Below are 17,028 nucleotides of genomic sequence, written 5' to 3' on the forward strand. Positions count from 1 at the left end.
CCTGATAGTTTAGTGGCAATGCATACTTGGAATGACCCTCACTCCCCCATCCACCTAGAGGTGGGAAAGTTGCATATACAGCTCAGCCCTTTAGGGAAAAGGCTACATGTATAGTTCTTTAGCAACCCCTTGTGGCTGACTGAAGGAAGTTTGTATGCAGTGTTGCAGTCATGCTGGTCCCAGGATATTAGAGACAAGTTGAGTGAGGTAATATCTTTTGTTGCAACAACTTCTGTTGATGAGAGAGAGACATTTTCGAGCTTAAACAGAGCTCTTTTTCAGAAGGAAGTTTAACAGGTTTGAGGGGGAGCTGTTTTCACTAGAGGTTTCTTGCCAGCATGGTAGTTACTGGCTTATTTTAAAAATTAACTGACCACTGTGGGCACGCATCTATTAGGACAGGTGGATTTGCAAGGCAAGAGGTGATAATCAGTTGCCTATCTGTTTGCACATTTTTCAGGGTTACTATATGAACATTTCTGACTAGTTTTGGGGGGGTTCTAATAGTGTACACATCAAATAAAGATTGGGGATTTCAACATATGTCTAATTTTGTGTCCTTTTTGGTAGGTGAGGTAGTCCCCATAATGCAAGGTTCTTGGAGAGGGAGAAGGGGGGAAATTAAGTTTCCTGGGACGATGTTCCCTTCTGTCCCCCCTAAAAGGAGCAGAATTTAAATAAAAAGGGGAAATAAGAGGAGAGAGAGAGACACCACAAGAGAGACTTGTGGAAATAGGATTGTAAGAAAAAAAATAGACACATATAATACAAAGTGATCAAAGTAGAAGAGAGTAAGAAATATGTTGCTTCATTCTAGGGTGAAAAATTGTTTTTGTGGGGTTTGTTCAGCACCCAGTTTAGTTGCTGGATGTAACATAAACATTATAATTGGATTGGAGGTTGAAATAAGCAAAATATCTTTTGAAATTTTGCAATCCCGCCTTTTGAAAGCATGTTGGAGAACAGATATTGAAGACAAAGAAAACCGAAGCTCTTAGTGATAACTCGTGAATGTACAGCAGAGTTTTCAAGACAGTGCAATGTGCACCTTTACCTCTGAGATTAGAGCTGAGTCCTCACTTTATTTTGGCATTGAGATTTATTTTTTTTTTAATCATGGGTTTTTTAAAACCAGAGCTAATTTTCTCAGATGCAGAGTTGAAATGGATGCTATAGCAATAGTTAGATACAAGAAGAGGAATTACATGACTCTTACTGGTCTTAACTTGGAATTTAATTGCTTCTGTGTGTTTTTGGTTCATCATGAATGTTAATTTAAGAATTTTTAAAATTTAATTGATCTTTTGTGGTGAATAGAAATATTTCCAGTAGAAGAACTATTATAATTTAGCAACATGGTTGGGGGGTTCAGAAAACTTTTGAGTTCATTAAAAAATTTGAAAGGTACAGCATAAGCCTTAGGTCATTCTAAAGACAGTAGTTCAGCATGTGCACGACACTTGCTATTGTCAAAGTCCCATGCTTAAAAAGACCACTAGATGACATTTTCTTTCAAAATAAAATTCTATATTTCTGAAGATATATTGAATGCAGGGAGATGCATTTGTGGCAGAGAAGGAAGGATGTGTAACCAGAATACAAATCAGAGAATATTGTAGAGTAACAAAGATATGTGGTCTGTTCCGTGTTTCAGAAGGCTGAGACCAAAGAGGAATTTGTTAAAGTCAGGAAGAGAGATTTGGAGAGACTGACAACTGAAGTGATGCAGTTACGAGACTTCCTGCCTCGAATACTGAATGGAGATGTCTTGGAGAGCTTCCGGAAATTGGATGTTATTGAAACAAGTGAGTTGCACCACATTAGCAGCAATCATAAATACTTCCAACACTGTTTAGAGCAAACACAGCCCGGTTTGTACAAATGGCTATAGATTTTTGTTGACACATTCTGCTTAAATATTTTGTTAAAGGATAACCCTGGTGTTTTTCAAAATTTCAGAATTAACTAGACATGTCAATCAATTAAATTTTTAAAAATGTTTTAATTAGTTAACTGAAGACAAAATCTTTATTTACTCACGCAAGCTGCTATTTTCCTATTAAAAGACAGAAAGGAAGAGAGATTGGGACAGGAAGAAACTCATTCTGCATTGAAAACCATGAGAGAAGTGCAACGGAAGATGAGGCTCCAAAGAAATTGGACCTTTTTGAACATAAGGCATATCTATCTGCTTTCCTTCAACTTTATATCACAAACTACTAGGCTTTGTTTGCAAAATACAGTTTTTTGAGATGGCAGAGGGTAACCCCTTTCCTATCCAAGCTCCAACAGCTGTGGAGAAGAACTGAAGGAGACCATCAAAGAGGGCCAAATAGTAGTAAAGATGGTGCTGCCAGTTTCTGTGGATGCATCGTACATGGCTGCCGGATCCATGGTCATGGCCATTACACCTACATGCCTCTTGGTTGCAGACACCTAGTATTCCGAAAGAAGTACAAACTTCTATAAAAAGCTTCAAGGAGATGAAGTACGTCAGTAACTAGACGGATGAAGTGCTCCACCCCTTCAGAGATTCCAGAGCTCTGCTGAGGTCAGTAGTAAACTATTCTCCGGTACCATACTAAAAGCTGTTCAAATACCAGCTCCAACACGACAAAGAATGCTACCCTTCCCACACAACTGCCAAGCAGAATAACCATCCAGGAAACAGCTTCTTATTCCAGAAGAGACCCGTCATCCTCCATCATGCACCCGAATCCCTCTCAGGGGCAGCAGGTTTGATGGGAGTGTCGGGAGCCTCATCAAGAGCAATCCAGAGTTGATCTTCAGAAAATGCTTTACCCCCTTCCTAGGGGTGTGGCCAGAGATTACTGCTGACAAATGGGTGTTCAACATCATTGCCCACTGCTACCCCATCCACTTTCATTTTTTGCCTCTTGCCTACTTCCTTTTACTGTCCCTCTTCAGGGACCCTTCCTGCGAGTGCCTGTTACAGAAAGAAGTCTCTCAGAAGCCACAGAGAAGGTTCTGCAAGAGTACGGAGGTAGAGGCATCTGCTTGTAATACTTCCTTATTATGAAGAAAAAATGTGGTCTTCGTCCTATCCTACACCTGAGGAGACCAAACAAATATGTACACTGCCTCAGATTTAGGATTGTAATGGTTGCCTCCATTATTTCATCTCTTCAGGCTCAAGATCGGTTCTTTGCTCTCAACTCACAAGACAGACTTCCACATAGCCACCATCCATCTGGCCCTCAGGAAGTACCTGAGATTTACAGTGGGGCCTACTCACCAACAGTATAAGGTATTGTTATTCCGGCTCTTCACGTCACCAAGAGACTTCAGAAAATGCCTAACTGTGGTGATGGCAGCAGTGCACCTGAGAAAGAGGGTCATCCACATCTATCTATGGCCAGATAGTGTTCATCGGAGGCAGCTCACAACAAGAGACATTGACAAGTTTCAGTTATGTCCTCTGTCCCTTTTCCTAGCTGTACTTCCGGAAAATGTCCCTGTGGCCTGCCACCTCCCACAGCTCCCATTAGCTTGGAACTGCAAACAGTGGCCACTGGGAGCTGAGGGGGGCCATGCCTGCAGACGGTCAACATCAGCAAAATGTCTCGTGGCCCGTCAGATTACCCTGATGGGCTGCAGGTTGTCCACCACTAGCCTAATGTAAACTTACTGGCCAGAGAACTTATTTCAGCATGGGACCTCAATGTTATTCTCCTAAAACTTACAGAGTGCACCCCCGCTTTTGAGCCTCTTTCCTACTGTGCTCCATCCACCATCTCTCAAAACAATCTTTTTTGGTGGCCATCACCTTAGCCAGCAGAGTGAGTGAGCTTCAGGCTCGCATGGCTGAACCCCCATACACATTGTTTCGCGCAGTCAATGTGGTACTGGGATCTTAGGAAGATTCGTACCCAAAATAATTTCTGAATTCCAGTTAAGTCAATCCTTTAACTTACCTGTGTTCTTTCCAAAACAACACTCAAGACAAGGGGAGAAGAAACTACACAGTCTGGATGTATCCAGAGCTCTTTGAAATTATATTGACAGGAATAAAATTTTCAAAATGTCCTCTAATCAGTTTTGGTTACAGCTGGTTGTTTCATCGGAAAGTTTGTCAAACTGGATAACACAAAGTGTCTTGATGTGTTGCCAGTTGGCTGGTGTACCTCCCCCACCAAATATCAAGGCTCACTCCATCAGAACTCAAACAACATCTTCTGCCTGCTTCTGAAATGTGCCAGTATCAGAAATCTGCAAGACAGCTACAGAGAGCAATTGCCTTATTTGTCAAGCATTATTCCAAATTTGGGAGAGCAGTACTCCAATTTTGATTTGACTGACACAGCTGATATTCCTCATTCATACCATCTGGAGAAGATACTGTTTGCCAGCCACGTACAGTAAGATCCACGCTGGCACACACTCGTAGAAGAAAGAATAGATATTTACCCTACAGAAACTGGTTTCTTGAGATGATGCCATAATCTGCCCTCCTTCCCTGCTTGTCAGAGTCGTCAGCAGCACAGGCTTTGAGTTGCTAGGGAACTGAGGGAGGATTGCACCCAGTCTGCCCTTTATGCCCTCGTGCTTGAGCATAAGGAGGCACAAGGGCATCTGTAGCCCTAACAGTCACTGCTGTTCAGAAAACATTCCGAGCTTGTGTGCAGGAGGGGCATGTGCACTTACAATAGGATCCATACTGACTGCAACATTTCGAAGAATCACAGTTACTGTAGGGTAAGTACCATGGTTACATACTGTAACAGGGCAGTTACCCCGCTCCTAAGAGAAATTCTTTCTTTGTGTGGCAGTATATAGAGCCACTTTAAGAACATAAGAACAGCCATACTGGGTCAGACCAAAGATCCATCTAGCCCAGCATCCTGTCTTCCGACAGTGGCCAATGCCAGGTGCCCCAGAGGGAATGACGCTATCCCTGCCCATCCTGGCTAATAGCCATTGATGGACCTATCCTCCATGAATGTATCTAGTTCTTTTTTGAGCCCTGTTGTAGTCTTGGCCTTCACAACATCCTCTAGCAAGAGTTCCACAGGTTGACTGTGCGTTGTGTGAAAAAATACTTCCTTTGTTTGTTTTAAACCTCCTGCCTATTAATTTCACTTGGTGGCACCTAGTTCTTGTGTTACGAGAAGGAGTAAATAACACTTCCTTATTTACTTTCTCCACATCAGTCATGATTTTATAGACCTCTATCATATCCCCCCTTAGTCGTCTCTTTTCCAAGCTGAAAAGTCCCAGTCTTATTAATCTCTCCTCATATGGCAGCTGTTCCATACCCCCAATCATTTTTGTTGCCCTTTTTTGAATCTTTTCCTTTTCCCATTCTAATATATATTTTTTGAGATGGGGTGACCACATCTGCATGCAGTATTCAAGATGTGGGCGAACCATGGATTTATATAGAGGCAATATGACATTTTCTGTCTTATTATCTATCCCTTTTTTAATGATGCCCAACATTCTGTTTACTTTTTTGTCTGCTGCTGCATATTGAGTGGATGTTTTCAGAGAATTATCCACGACTCCAAGATCTTGTTCTTGAGTGGTAACAGTTAATTTAGACTCCATCATTTTATATGTGTAGTTGGGATTATGTTTTCCAATGTGCATTACTTTGCATTTATCAACATTGAATTTCATCTGCGATTTTATTGCCCAGTCACCCAGTTTTGAGAAATCCTTTTGTAGCTCTTCGCAGTCTGCGTGGGACGTCACTATCTTGAGTAGTTTTTTATCATCTGCAAATTTTGCCACCTCACTGTTTTACCCCTTTTTCCAGATCATCTATGAATATGTTAAATAGGACTGGGCTCAGTACAGACCCCTGGGGGACACCACTATTTACCTCTCTTCATTCTGAGAATGGACCATTTATTCCTACCCTTTGTTTTCTATCTTTTAACCAGTTACCAATCCATGAGAGAACCTTCCCTCTTATCCCATGATTGCTTACTTTGCTTAAGAGCCTTTGGTGAGGGACATAGAGGGAATCATAGAATATCAGGGTTGGAAGGGACCTCGGGAGGTCATCTAGTCCAACCCCCTGCTCAAAGCAGGACCAATCCCCAATTAAATCATCCCAGCCAGGGCTTTGTCAAGCCTGACCTTAAAAACTTCTAAGGAAGGAGATTCTACCACCTCCCTAGGTAACACATTCCAGTGTTTCACCACCCTCCTAGTGAAAAAGTTTTTCCTAATATCCAACCTAAACCTCCCCCACTGCAACTTGAGACCATTACTCCTTGTCCTGTCCTCTTCTACCACTGAGAATAGTCTAGAACCATCCTCTCTGAACCACCTCTCAGGTAGTTGAAAGCAGCTATCAAATCCCCCCCTCATTCTTCTCTTCTGCAGACTAAACAAACCCAGTTCCCTCAGCCTCTCCTCATAAGTCATGTGTTCCAGTCCCCTAATCATTTTTGTTGCCCTTCGCTGGACTCTCTCCAATTTATCCATATCCTTCTTGTAGTGTGGGGCCCAAAACTGGACACAGTACTCCAGATGAGGCCTCACCAATGTCGAATAGAGGGGAACGATCACGTCCCTCGATCTGCTGGCAGTGCCCCTACATATACATCCCAAAATGCCATTGGCCTTCTTGGCAACAAGGGCACACTGCTGACTCATATCCAGCTTCTCGTCCACTGTCACCCTTAGGTCTTTTTCCGCAGAACTGCTGCCTAGCCATTCGGTCCCTAGTCTGTAGCGGTGCATTGGGTTCTTCCGTCCTAAGTGCAGGGTCCTGCACTTATCCTTATTGAACCTCATCAGATTTCTTTTGGCCCAATCCTCCAATTTGTCTAGGTCCCTCTGTATCCTATCCCTGCCCTCCAGCGTATCTACCACTCCTCCTAGTTTAGTATCATCCGCAAATTTGCTGAGAGTGCAATCCACACCATCCTTCAGATCATTTATGAAGATATTGAACAAAACCGGCCCCAGGACTGACCCCTGGGGCACTCCACTTGACACCGGCTGCCAACTAGGCATGGAGCCATTGATTACTACCTGTTGAGCCCGACAGTCTAGCCAACTTTCTACCCACCTTATAGTGCATTCATCCAGCCCATACTTCTTTAACTTGTTGACAAGAATACTGTGGGAGACCATGTCAAAAGCTTTGCTAAAGTCAAGAAACAATACATCCACTGCTTTCCCTTCATCCACAGAACCAGTAATCTCATCACAGAAGGCGATTAGATTAGTCAGGCATGACCTTCCCTTGGTGAATCCATGCTGACTGTTCCTGATCACTTTCCTCTCATGTAAGTGCTTCGGGATTGATTCTTTGAGGACCTGCTCCATGATTTTTCCAGGGACTGAGGTGAGGCTGACTGGCCTGTAGTTCCCAGGATCCTCCTTCTTCCCTTTTTTAAAGATTGGCACTACATTAGCCTTTTTCCAGTCGTCTGGGACTTCCCCCGTTCACCACGAGTTTTCAAAGATAATGGCCAATGGCTCTGCAATCACAGCCGCCAATTCCTTTAGCACTCTCGGATGCAACTTGTCCGGCCCCATGGACTTGTGCACGTCCAGCTTTTCTAAATAGTCCCTAACCACCTCTTTCTCCACAGAGGGCTGGCCATCTACTCCCCATGCTGTGATGCCCAGCGCAGCAGTCTGGGAGCTGACCTTGTTCGTGAAGACAGAGGCAAAAAAAGCACTAAGTACATTAGCTTTTTCCACATCCTCTGTCACTAGGTTGCCTCCCTCATTCAGTAAGGGGCCCACACTTTCCTTGGCTTTCTTCTTGTTGCCAACATACCTGAAGAAACCCTTCTTGTTACTCTTGACATCTCTTGCTAGCTGCAGCTCCAGCTGCGATTTGGCCCTCCTGACTTCATTCCTACATGCCCGAGCAATATTTTTATACTCTTCCCTGGTCATATGTCCAACCTTCCACTTCTTGTAAGCTTCTTTTTTATGTTTAAGATCTGCTAGGATTTCACCGTTAAGCCAAGCTGGTCGCTTGCCATATTTACTATTCTTTCGACTCATCGGGATGGTTTGTCCCTGTAACCTCAACAGGGATTCCTTGAAATACAGCCAGATCTCCTGGACTCCTTTCCCCTTCATGTTAGTCCCCCAGGGGATCCTACCCATCCGTTCCCTGAGGGAGTCGAAGTCTGCTTTCTTGAAGTCCAGGGTCGGTATCCTGCTGCTTACCTTTCTTCCCTGTGTCAGGATCCTGAACTCAACCAACTCATGGTCACTGCCTCCCAAATTCCCATCCACTTTTGCTTCCCCCACTAATCCTTCCCGGTTTGTGAGCAGCAGGTCAAGAAATGCTCCCCCCCAGTTGGCTCCTCTAGCACTTGCACCAGGAAATTGTCCCCTACATTTTCCAAAAACTTCCTGGATTGTCTATGCACCGCTGTATTGCTCTCCCAGCAGATATCAGGAAAATTAAAGTCACCCATGAGAACCAGGGCGTGCGATCTAGTAGCTTCTGCGAGTTGCCGGAAGAAAGCCTCATCCACCTCATCCCCTTGGTCCGGTGGTCTATAGCAGACTCCCACCACTACATCACTCTTGTTGCTCACACTTCTAAACTTAATCCAGAGACACTCAGGTTTTTCTGCAGTTTCGTACCGGAGCTCTGAGCAGTCATACTGCTCCCTTACATACAGTGCTACTCCCCCACCTTTTCAGCCCTGCCTGTCCTTCCTGAACAGTTTATAACCATCCATGACAGTACTCCAGTCATGTGAGTTATCCCACCAAGTCTCTGTTATTCCAATCACGTCATAATTCCTTGACATCACCAGGACCTCCAGTTCTCCCTGCTTGTTTCCAAGGCTTTGTGCATTTGTATATAAGCACTTGAGATAACCTGCTGATCGCCCCTCATTCTCAGTATGAGGCAGGAGCCCTCCCCTCACAGACGTTCCTGCCTCCAAATGTGTCCTTGTCAAAGGCTTTCTGAAAATCTAAGTACACTATATTCATTGGATCCCCCCTTGTCCACATGCTTGTTGACCCCTTAAAAGAATTCTAGTAGATTGGTGAGACATCTTGACTATTCCCCAACAAATTATGTTCATCTATGTGTCTGACAATTTTGTTCTTTACTATAGTTTCAACCAGTTTGCTGGCCTCACCTCTGGAGCCACTTTGTTCTTTCCCAGTGAATTGTGGGAGAACTAGTCTGTCCTTCTGAGCACATGGGGGAAATTGTGAAAAGGCACTGGATGAAGTTTTTAAAATGAATTTTTTCCCTTCAGAATTTGTTTGTTATTCAAATATAAGAGAAATTAATATTTAAAGTGATTACTAAGTTGACTAAGTGGTACTGTATGTTCAGAGAGGAATCCTGGTCTCTCATTCTGCAGATTGCAGTGGGTGTAACTGTCCTATGAAGACAGCCCACCTAGTGTTGCAGGCTAGTTTGAAGGGGCATGGGGCTAATCTCCTGATTTATTAGTATTATAATTGCACTTGATTTCTATTTATTACAGCAAAGCACTTCAAATAAAACCATATTTCTAATAAATCTGGAGATCAGTTTCTCTTATTTAACTGTTTTTTTTTTTAAAGCAATCATGGATCAGTTTTAGACAGCACTGTAAAGATATGCTTAGCATTTATCTAGTGTTCTACAAACATTAATACATTTGGAGTGCTTGTACTACATTTTTTAATTGTTCACATACTTCATACCCCATAGATTAAATCAACATTTACTTCTAGTTGGTGTTGGTATTTTCCTCATCTTCACCACTAAAAGTGAGGGCAAAGATTTCAGATAATCTGTAGATTATGAAAACTAATAAAAAATAGAAAATGAATGACATTAAAAATAAAGATAATGTTCTGGGCAAAAGGGAGTTCAATTTCAACATAGCTTACTGTGCCCTGTTGTGGTCAAGTATGAGAGATTTGATCCTTCATGGTGAATTCTCATGTATTTCCTGGTTTAAATCAAAAACTTCATGTTAATTTAATAGATTTTTTGTAATAATTGTTTAATAATGTGACACATAGTTATAGTCCCAGTTGGCCACAAGGAGGAGGCCTGACACAACCAAATATTAAAGCAGACTCTTCATATTGCATTTGGCAGAATCTTCATGCTTAGTGTAAGGTAGTTGCTTGTAACTTCTTATTGTTTAATTTGTTCAAATTATATTTTGCAGACATGGAGAAAAGAGAACAAGAACTAGAGCAGGTGAGAATGGATTGTGAACATTTCAAAGCCCGTCTGGAAACAGCCCAATCAGATTGCATGAGGGAGAAAAAGGTACATTTGTTCACAAAAAAGTAAGCTATGATCTGTATGCTTGAATTTTAGTAAGAAGTGCAGGGAAATACTAGTTCAGCACTTGAACCGTGCAAGATATAATATCTCTTCAGTATATGGCTTCTGGGTAACCTGGAAAACTGTTGGGCACTGAGTTCATATAACCAAGTAATATGTAAATTGTGCACCTAAAAGTTCTAGCCTTAATACTTTTTGTATGAAAGATTGTTCTGGAACAGAATGATCCATATGATAAAAGTAGTAAAATGAAACATGACTGCAGAACTAATAATTATTTGAAGCTGAAATCTTAAAGGGAAACAAATTCACATTTCTGTCAGAATTTATTTACCTCTTGTTATAAATGTCTCTAAAATAACTAATTACGTATTATTCCCAAATAGAGTTGGGGGAAAACTAAATATGTTTGATAATTGTGTTCAGAGATCTCTCCTTTTTTTCAAACATAAAATTACACCTGAATTGGTATAATAAAGGGATTGTCTCTGTTACATATGTATGTATTGCATAGTCTACATGGGTTAAAAATAATTTGATTTTTTTATATTGTATGTGCCGCAATTGTTATATGTCACAGGATGAATTTAGGACAGTTTTATCCTTAAATATGAATTTCCTTAATTTTTTTTTAGATTGTTTGACTCTTTTTGAATCTGGTTTAACACAGCACTGGAAATCTACATAAATGTGCTCTTTGTATCAAGATTGAAAAACACACTGCTTGGGTGTTCGCAAAGCTTGTTGCAAGATCTTTTCAGATAGTTGACATCAAGAGCTGTTTGGAGGAATTAGTCCCTTGAATTTAATATAACATTTCTATAATGTGTCTGTTTCAAAAGGAAAAATACATGGAATATAACACAGGCATTGCTGTGCACAAAATGAAACCTTCTCCCATCTGGGCTGACTTAAGCTGTGTTCATTTTTTGTTTTTAATACAGTATTTCTTTTTGGCCCCTGTTCTCATTTCTCCTGCTGTCATGTCATGTACCACTAGCTGTACCTGAGTAAAACTCTAGATCTAACTATAGTTGCAATACTGCATAGAGACATTGTCAAGCAAAGTGGAATGCTTGACTCCAGAAAGTGACCTAGGGATTGACTACATAGGGAAGATGCTCTACAATAATGTAGGGCGTGAATTTAAAGTGCAGTAGCTATTCCAGAATAGCTCTTGGTGTGGATACTCTTGTTCCACAAAAAGAGTGCCTTTTTCCAGCTTATTTTGATCTGCTTCCAAAGTGGATTAAGCTAAATCAGAAAAAGGCATTCTTACTCCAGAATAAGAATGTCCACAGGGGGAGTAATTGCAGAATACAGTAACTCCTCACTTAATGTCCTCCCGCATCACTTTGTTTCAAAGTTACGTCGCTGCTCAGTTAGGGAACATGCTTGTTTAAAGTTGTGCAGTGCTCCCTTATAACATCGTTTGGCTGCCTGCTCTGTACACTGCATGTAAGATTTTGTGGAAGAGCAGCAACTTTACAAGGGAGCATTGCACAAGTTCCTCTTCTCTGCCTCCTCCCCTTCCCTCCCAGCGCTTCCCCCACCGCCAAACTGTTTGGCGGCGCTTAGGACTTTCTGGGAGGGAGGAGGAGGAGCAGGGAAGCGCTGCATCTCCACTCCTTCCCCTCCGTTCCAGAAAGTCCTAAGCGCTGCCTAACAGGTGTTTGGTGGCGCTTAGGACTTTCTGGGAGCGGGGATGTGGCATGCTCCAGAGAGGAGGTGGAGTGGGGGTGGGAAGAGTTGGGCCTGGAGTGGAGCGGGGACGGGAAGAGGCGGGCTTGGAGCATCCCCCAGCAAAGTCAGCGCCTGTTCTTCTCCAGGTAAGCTGCCACTGCTACCGCAAAGGTGCTTCCTAGCGGCCTTGCCTGCAGTGGGCTGTGCCTGTGTGGGGTAAGCCAGGGGAACTTCCCAATCACAGTACAGTACTGTACAGTATATAATGCCTTTTGTCTGCCCCCTCAAAATTTCCTTGGAACCTAACCCCCCACATTTACATTAAATCTTACGGGAAAATTGGATTTGTTTAACATCGTTTCACTTAAAGTTGCATTTTTCAGGAACATAACTACAACGTTAAGTGAGGAGTTACTGTAGCTTATTCTGCTGTAGCTATTCTGGTCCATTCCTCAGTGGTCTAAGCATCAGATTTGAAATACCTACACATCTTATTGCCACTGACTCAAATCCTGACCTAATGGATTCAACCCTCCACTCTTACAAACTTTATAAACTGAGTGCCGTCCTGTTCACTGTGTGTGCTCTCTTTTGGATAAGACCTTAAAATAAATTATGGCACATTTAATAAGAGTAGGAGTTCCCCTGGTGTTCTTGGCCAAAGCTTTCCCTCTCATCTTCATTGTTGTGCAGTATGTGCTGGTTGCCTCCCAGTCAAAAACGATGTGTCTTTCAGTGGTGTGTATATGTATAGGTTGTGAAAGTCTTTGGGATCCTGATGGATATATGTATCGTATTATAATTGTCTACTTATTTGCATGTCATTATCCAGAATACTCTTTCAGTTGACAGCTATTTAGTAGCAATGGTGGTGGTGTCAGTCTGGGAACAAGTTAAAAGATGTAGTCGTGTTTGTGAATGTACTGAATTGTTTTCTGCAGGTTCATCAAGCTATCTGAAAACAGACTGGTGATTCATTGGTATGGATGTAAGAGAAAAACAAATCACCTGGAATTTATGGATAGGTAATCATAGAAATGTGGGGCTGGAAGGAATCTCAAGAAGTCATCAAGTCCAGCCCTCTGTATTGTGGCAGGACCAAGTAAATCTCGACCAGGGTGGCCAAACTTACGGACCCTCTGAGCCACATCCGATAATTTTCAGAAGTTCGAGAGCCGCTAGACATGCACAACCTTTACACATAAATTTTCTAAAATAGTAACATCCTACTTAATGTGTCACGGCTAATTACTGTTCGAGCTACAGGACTTGTGGGTCTCCATCCTGGTCGTAAGTCTTTGGAAAGTGGTTAATATGTTGTCAAGGCAGTACGGAGGAGCTCAATCAGATGTTGATTAGTAAGGACTGCATGACGTTTCAATTTTACGAACTTCATCATGGAGTACAGCAATTTACAGCAGTATGTTGTGCCGAACATTGAAATGAGCCGCACACTAGTCTTCTTGAGTTGAGGATACTTCATTCCTGGCACTTGCTTCTGGAACTCGATTGTAGACTGTGATTTTTTCATTATCTTTAGAGCTTAGTCCTCCTGAATTTCCAGTAGTTCCATTTCTACAGCAGATGTTTCTGTAACCACGGTTTTGGGAATTGGAGAGCCATAGTTGATCACATCAACCATGACAGGGTTTACAAGAAAAGCAAAGCAGGATCTCAGCTTCTCCAAGTCTTCAAACCTGGCCTGAAAGTATCAAGCAGTGCTTGTAATTTACCTCTGTATTCCTCATGTTTGTGATCTTCTGCTTCAGTTACAGGGAATATTTTTACCTTACTCTTGAGATGGGGAAAGTGGTTGAAGTCTCTTGACACTATGTCGCTTTGCAGAAGCTTTAACTTGTTCTGGCAGCTGAATACTGTCTGAGTTAGGTCAGAAATAATCTTCCTCCCCTTGGAGTGCCACATTGAGAGTTTGCAGATGCCACATAATATCAGCGAAAAACACCAGATTCTGCATCCATTGCTCATCTTTCAGTGGTGGACAGGACTTTTCCTTTTCTTCAAGGAAAGCACTGAAAGGCTCCAGCAGTTCCATAAACCTATTTAAGACATTGCTGGTTGATAACCACCTCACAATACAGTAGAAAGAGACTCGTTAGGTTTGTCTTCAAGATCCAGCTCTTCAATGAAATTTTTGAACTGTTGATGAGTCTTCCCATTCGAGCAGGTGAAATTCACAAATTCTAGGACCGTTTTTGTAATATTTTTGTACTTGAAGTATCTACCTGTGGGATGTTCACAATGGATGATAAAATGAACAGGGAGAAACTCTGGAAATTTGGGATTGCTTTTCAAGAGTCTGATAAGGCCTACTTTTTTCCCCACCATTGCAGGTGCTCCATCCATTGCTACACTGACAAGTTTATCCAGTGGTACATTGGCATTTATAAATGCTTTGTCAAGTGCGTTCTTTATGTCAACACCATGGGTTGTTTCTTTAGCGCCACTAATTCCAACATTCCTTCTTTCACAATTACATCCACAGAAACATAGCAAACAAATACAGCTCGTTGTGGTCTACCTTGTATATCGTGGATTAATTGACAGGTGGAATGCTACAGAATTCTTTGGATCATTTTGCATCTATGATCTTGCTTGGAACATTAGCACTGATCTGGGAGATCTGCCTCTCCATAGGGTCGTGCGAAATTGGAATTTGCTTTATTCGTTGTTCAGGTTTTGTGTTACTTGGATCTAAAATTGCAACCACTTGGGCAGTATTCTTCTTAACAAATTCTCTATCACAGTGGACATTTAGCACAAGCGATATTCCAGGACCTAACAAAACTAGCTATGGTCATTGTGTCAGCTTCCTTACTGAACACAGAAAGTAGTGTCTGTTGACTGTTTAGGCGTGATTTTAGTGCGGTTAGCTTGTTCTTCCTTAATTCTGATTCAGGAGGGTATTTAGATAAAAAGTTACTATGATTAGTTTGTAGCGAGGTTTCAAGTTGCTCACTGTGCAGGTAAGGCACAGGGGTTTGTCACCTTTAACAATGAATGCAAAATTTCCCCCCCCCATTCTGACTTAAAACTTCAGTTTTCTTCATACTTGCGTTTCTTACAATTTGAAGATGTCGTCATCATCATCCACGAAAGTAAAGGAGGGTTAACACTTAGATCTGAAACAATTGAAATCTGACTTACGAACAGTAAACACTGTATGTGTTGTGCAGAATGTGGGAAGAACCCAAGCAAGGAGGTCCACACAGCATTACTTGAAGCAATATTCTGTTATAATGGACATGTGCAGCTGAAACCCCGAGCCTGGGCGCCTCCTGCAGGGCTGGACTCCCACGCACCGGCTCTTACCAGCGGGGCTGCAGACCCGTGCACTGGCTCTGCCTGGTGGGGCTGCAGCCCTAAGCCTTGGCTCCTCCAGTGGTGCTGCAACTCCGAGCTCTGTGAGCCACACTCAAACTCGTAAAGAGCCACGTGCGGCTTGTGAGGTGCATTTTGGCTATGCCTTATAGTAATTTCGTCTAGACTACATTTCCCTGTTTGCTTATGAAAATGTCATGGGGGATTGTGTCAAAAGCCTTACTAAAATCAAGATATATCACATCTAGAGCTTCCCCCTATTCAGTAGACCAGTAACCCTGTCAAAGAAGGAAATGAGGTTGGTTTGGCATCATTTGTTTTTGACAAATCCGTGTTGGCTATTCCTTGGATAATCCTGTTCTCCTCCAGATGCGTATCAACTGATCATTTAATAATTTGTTCCAGTATCTTTCCAAGTGTCAGATTAGGTTGATTGGTCTGTAATTCCCTGGGTCCTCTTTGTTCCCTTTTTTAAAGAAAGGTACCATAGTCTTCTGGGACCTCAGCCTCTCAAAGATAATTGCCAGTGGTTCCGAGATTGCTTCAACTAGTTCCATAAGCACCCTAGGATGAATTTCATCAGGTCCTACTGACTTGAATACATCCTGCTTTTCTAAATATTCTTTAACCTGTTTTTTTCCCTATTTTGGCTTGCATTCCTTCCTCCTTGTTGATAATAGTAATACTCTTTTCTTGGTCAAGAATGAATAATCATTTTGTATTCCATTGTTTCTTCACAAACCTAGGTAACTGTGACATCCCAGGTATTGAACCCAGGCCCTGGGAATCTCTAGACAGCTGCACCATTCTGACCTCCACCCAATGGCTACTGAAACCTGGTGTGCTGAGAAGCTACTAGGGCTGTAGCCTCAGCCAAGGCACCACCTATGGGAGCTCTGGTTGGAGGATCGCCCACCTCCATCAGGAGGAGGAACAGGAAGTTTGTCTGATAATAAGGTGGTGTCCTTGTGGTTGCAAGGTAGTTGTGGCTGCGTTGCACCCTGCTTGTGCCTGCTTACTGCACCCAACCCTGTTCCTGCTCTGCTCCTGGTTCCTGCCTTATCCCTGCCTTGGCTCCTGTTCCCTCTTTTGCTCCTGCTCCATGCTTGATCCTTGCCTCTCCTTCTGCCTTTGTGCCTCACCTCCAATCCTCAGTGATGAGTCCTGGCTCTGACCCTGTCTCCGGCTTGACCCTTGGCGCTGGCATTTGGCATCTGACCTCAGCTTTGATTACTGGTTCTGACTCTGGCTTGACCTCTGGCTCTAGTAACTGGCAGTTGACTCTGGTGCTGACCTTGGCTTCGTTCCCCAAGCTGGATACCTGCTTTGCCCACTAGACCTGACTCCTGCTCTGATTACTAGGCCAAACTGCCTACATCTCGGTCCCTAACAATAACTTCTTTAGGAAATTAAAACACCCTCTGAACCTGAGCAAAATTGGAAGCATACATCTAATCTTTGGTTCACTACTGTCTTCTTAACTAATCACTTTCTAGTTACGTAGTTTATCACTGTTGTAGTCATGAAGTTTGACCCTTCTTGGAAGATGTTGCATAGCACAATAAGTAGTCGGTGTGCATGCACCCATAGTAGAATTGCTTCTTGGAGGGTTGTTAGTGTGTTTTTTGCGGGGTCTGTTTATTCCTCTGGTCTTGTAAATATTATTTCTGGTTTTCATTCATTTGCTATGATGATGTTTATGAACACTGTTTGATTTTTTTGCTGTGGCTTTGCATCCTGACAGGCTT

General features: G+C 42.5%; 1 protein-coding gene across 2 annotated transcripts in view; it reads left to right on the forward strand.

The window, feature by feature from the left end:
- The window catches only part of HSF2BP (heat shock transcription factor 2 binding protein), a 59,950-nt gene that overhangs the window by 2,904 nt on the left and 40,018 nt on the right, over positions 1-17,028 (forward strand). For both annotated transcript variants that reach the window (XM_084640981.1, XM_084640982.1), the window contains exons 2-3: positions 1,655-1,805; positions 10,137-10,240. In XM_084640981.1, coding sequence (XP_084497107.1) covers positions 1,655-1,805; positions 10,137-10,240 — 255 coding nt within the window. The remainder of the gene's footprint in view (positions 1-1,654; positions 1,806-10,136; positions 10,241-17,028) is intronic.

Source organism: Lepidochelys olivacea, assembly GCF_965140295.1.
Source record: "Lepidochelys olivacea isolate rLepOli2 genome assembly, chromosome: 1".
Classification (NCBI taxonomy): Eukaryota; Metazoa; Chordata; order Testudines; family Cheloniidae; genus Lepidochelys; species Lepidochelys olivacea.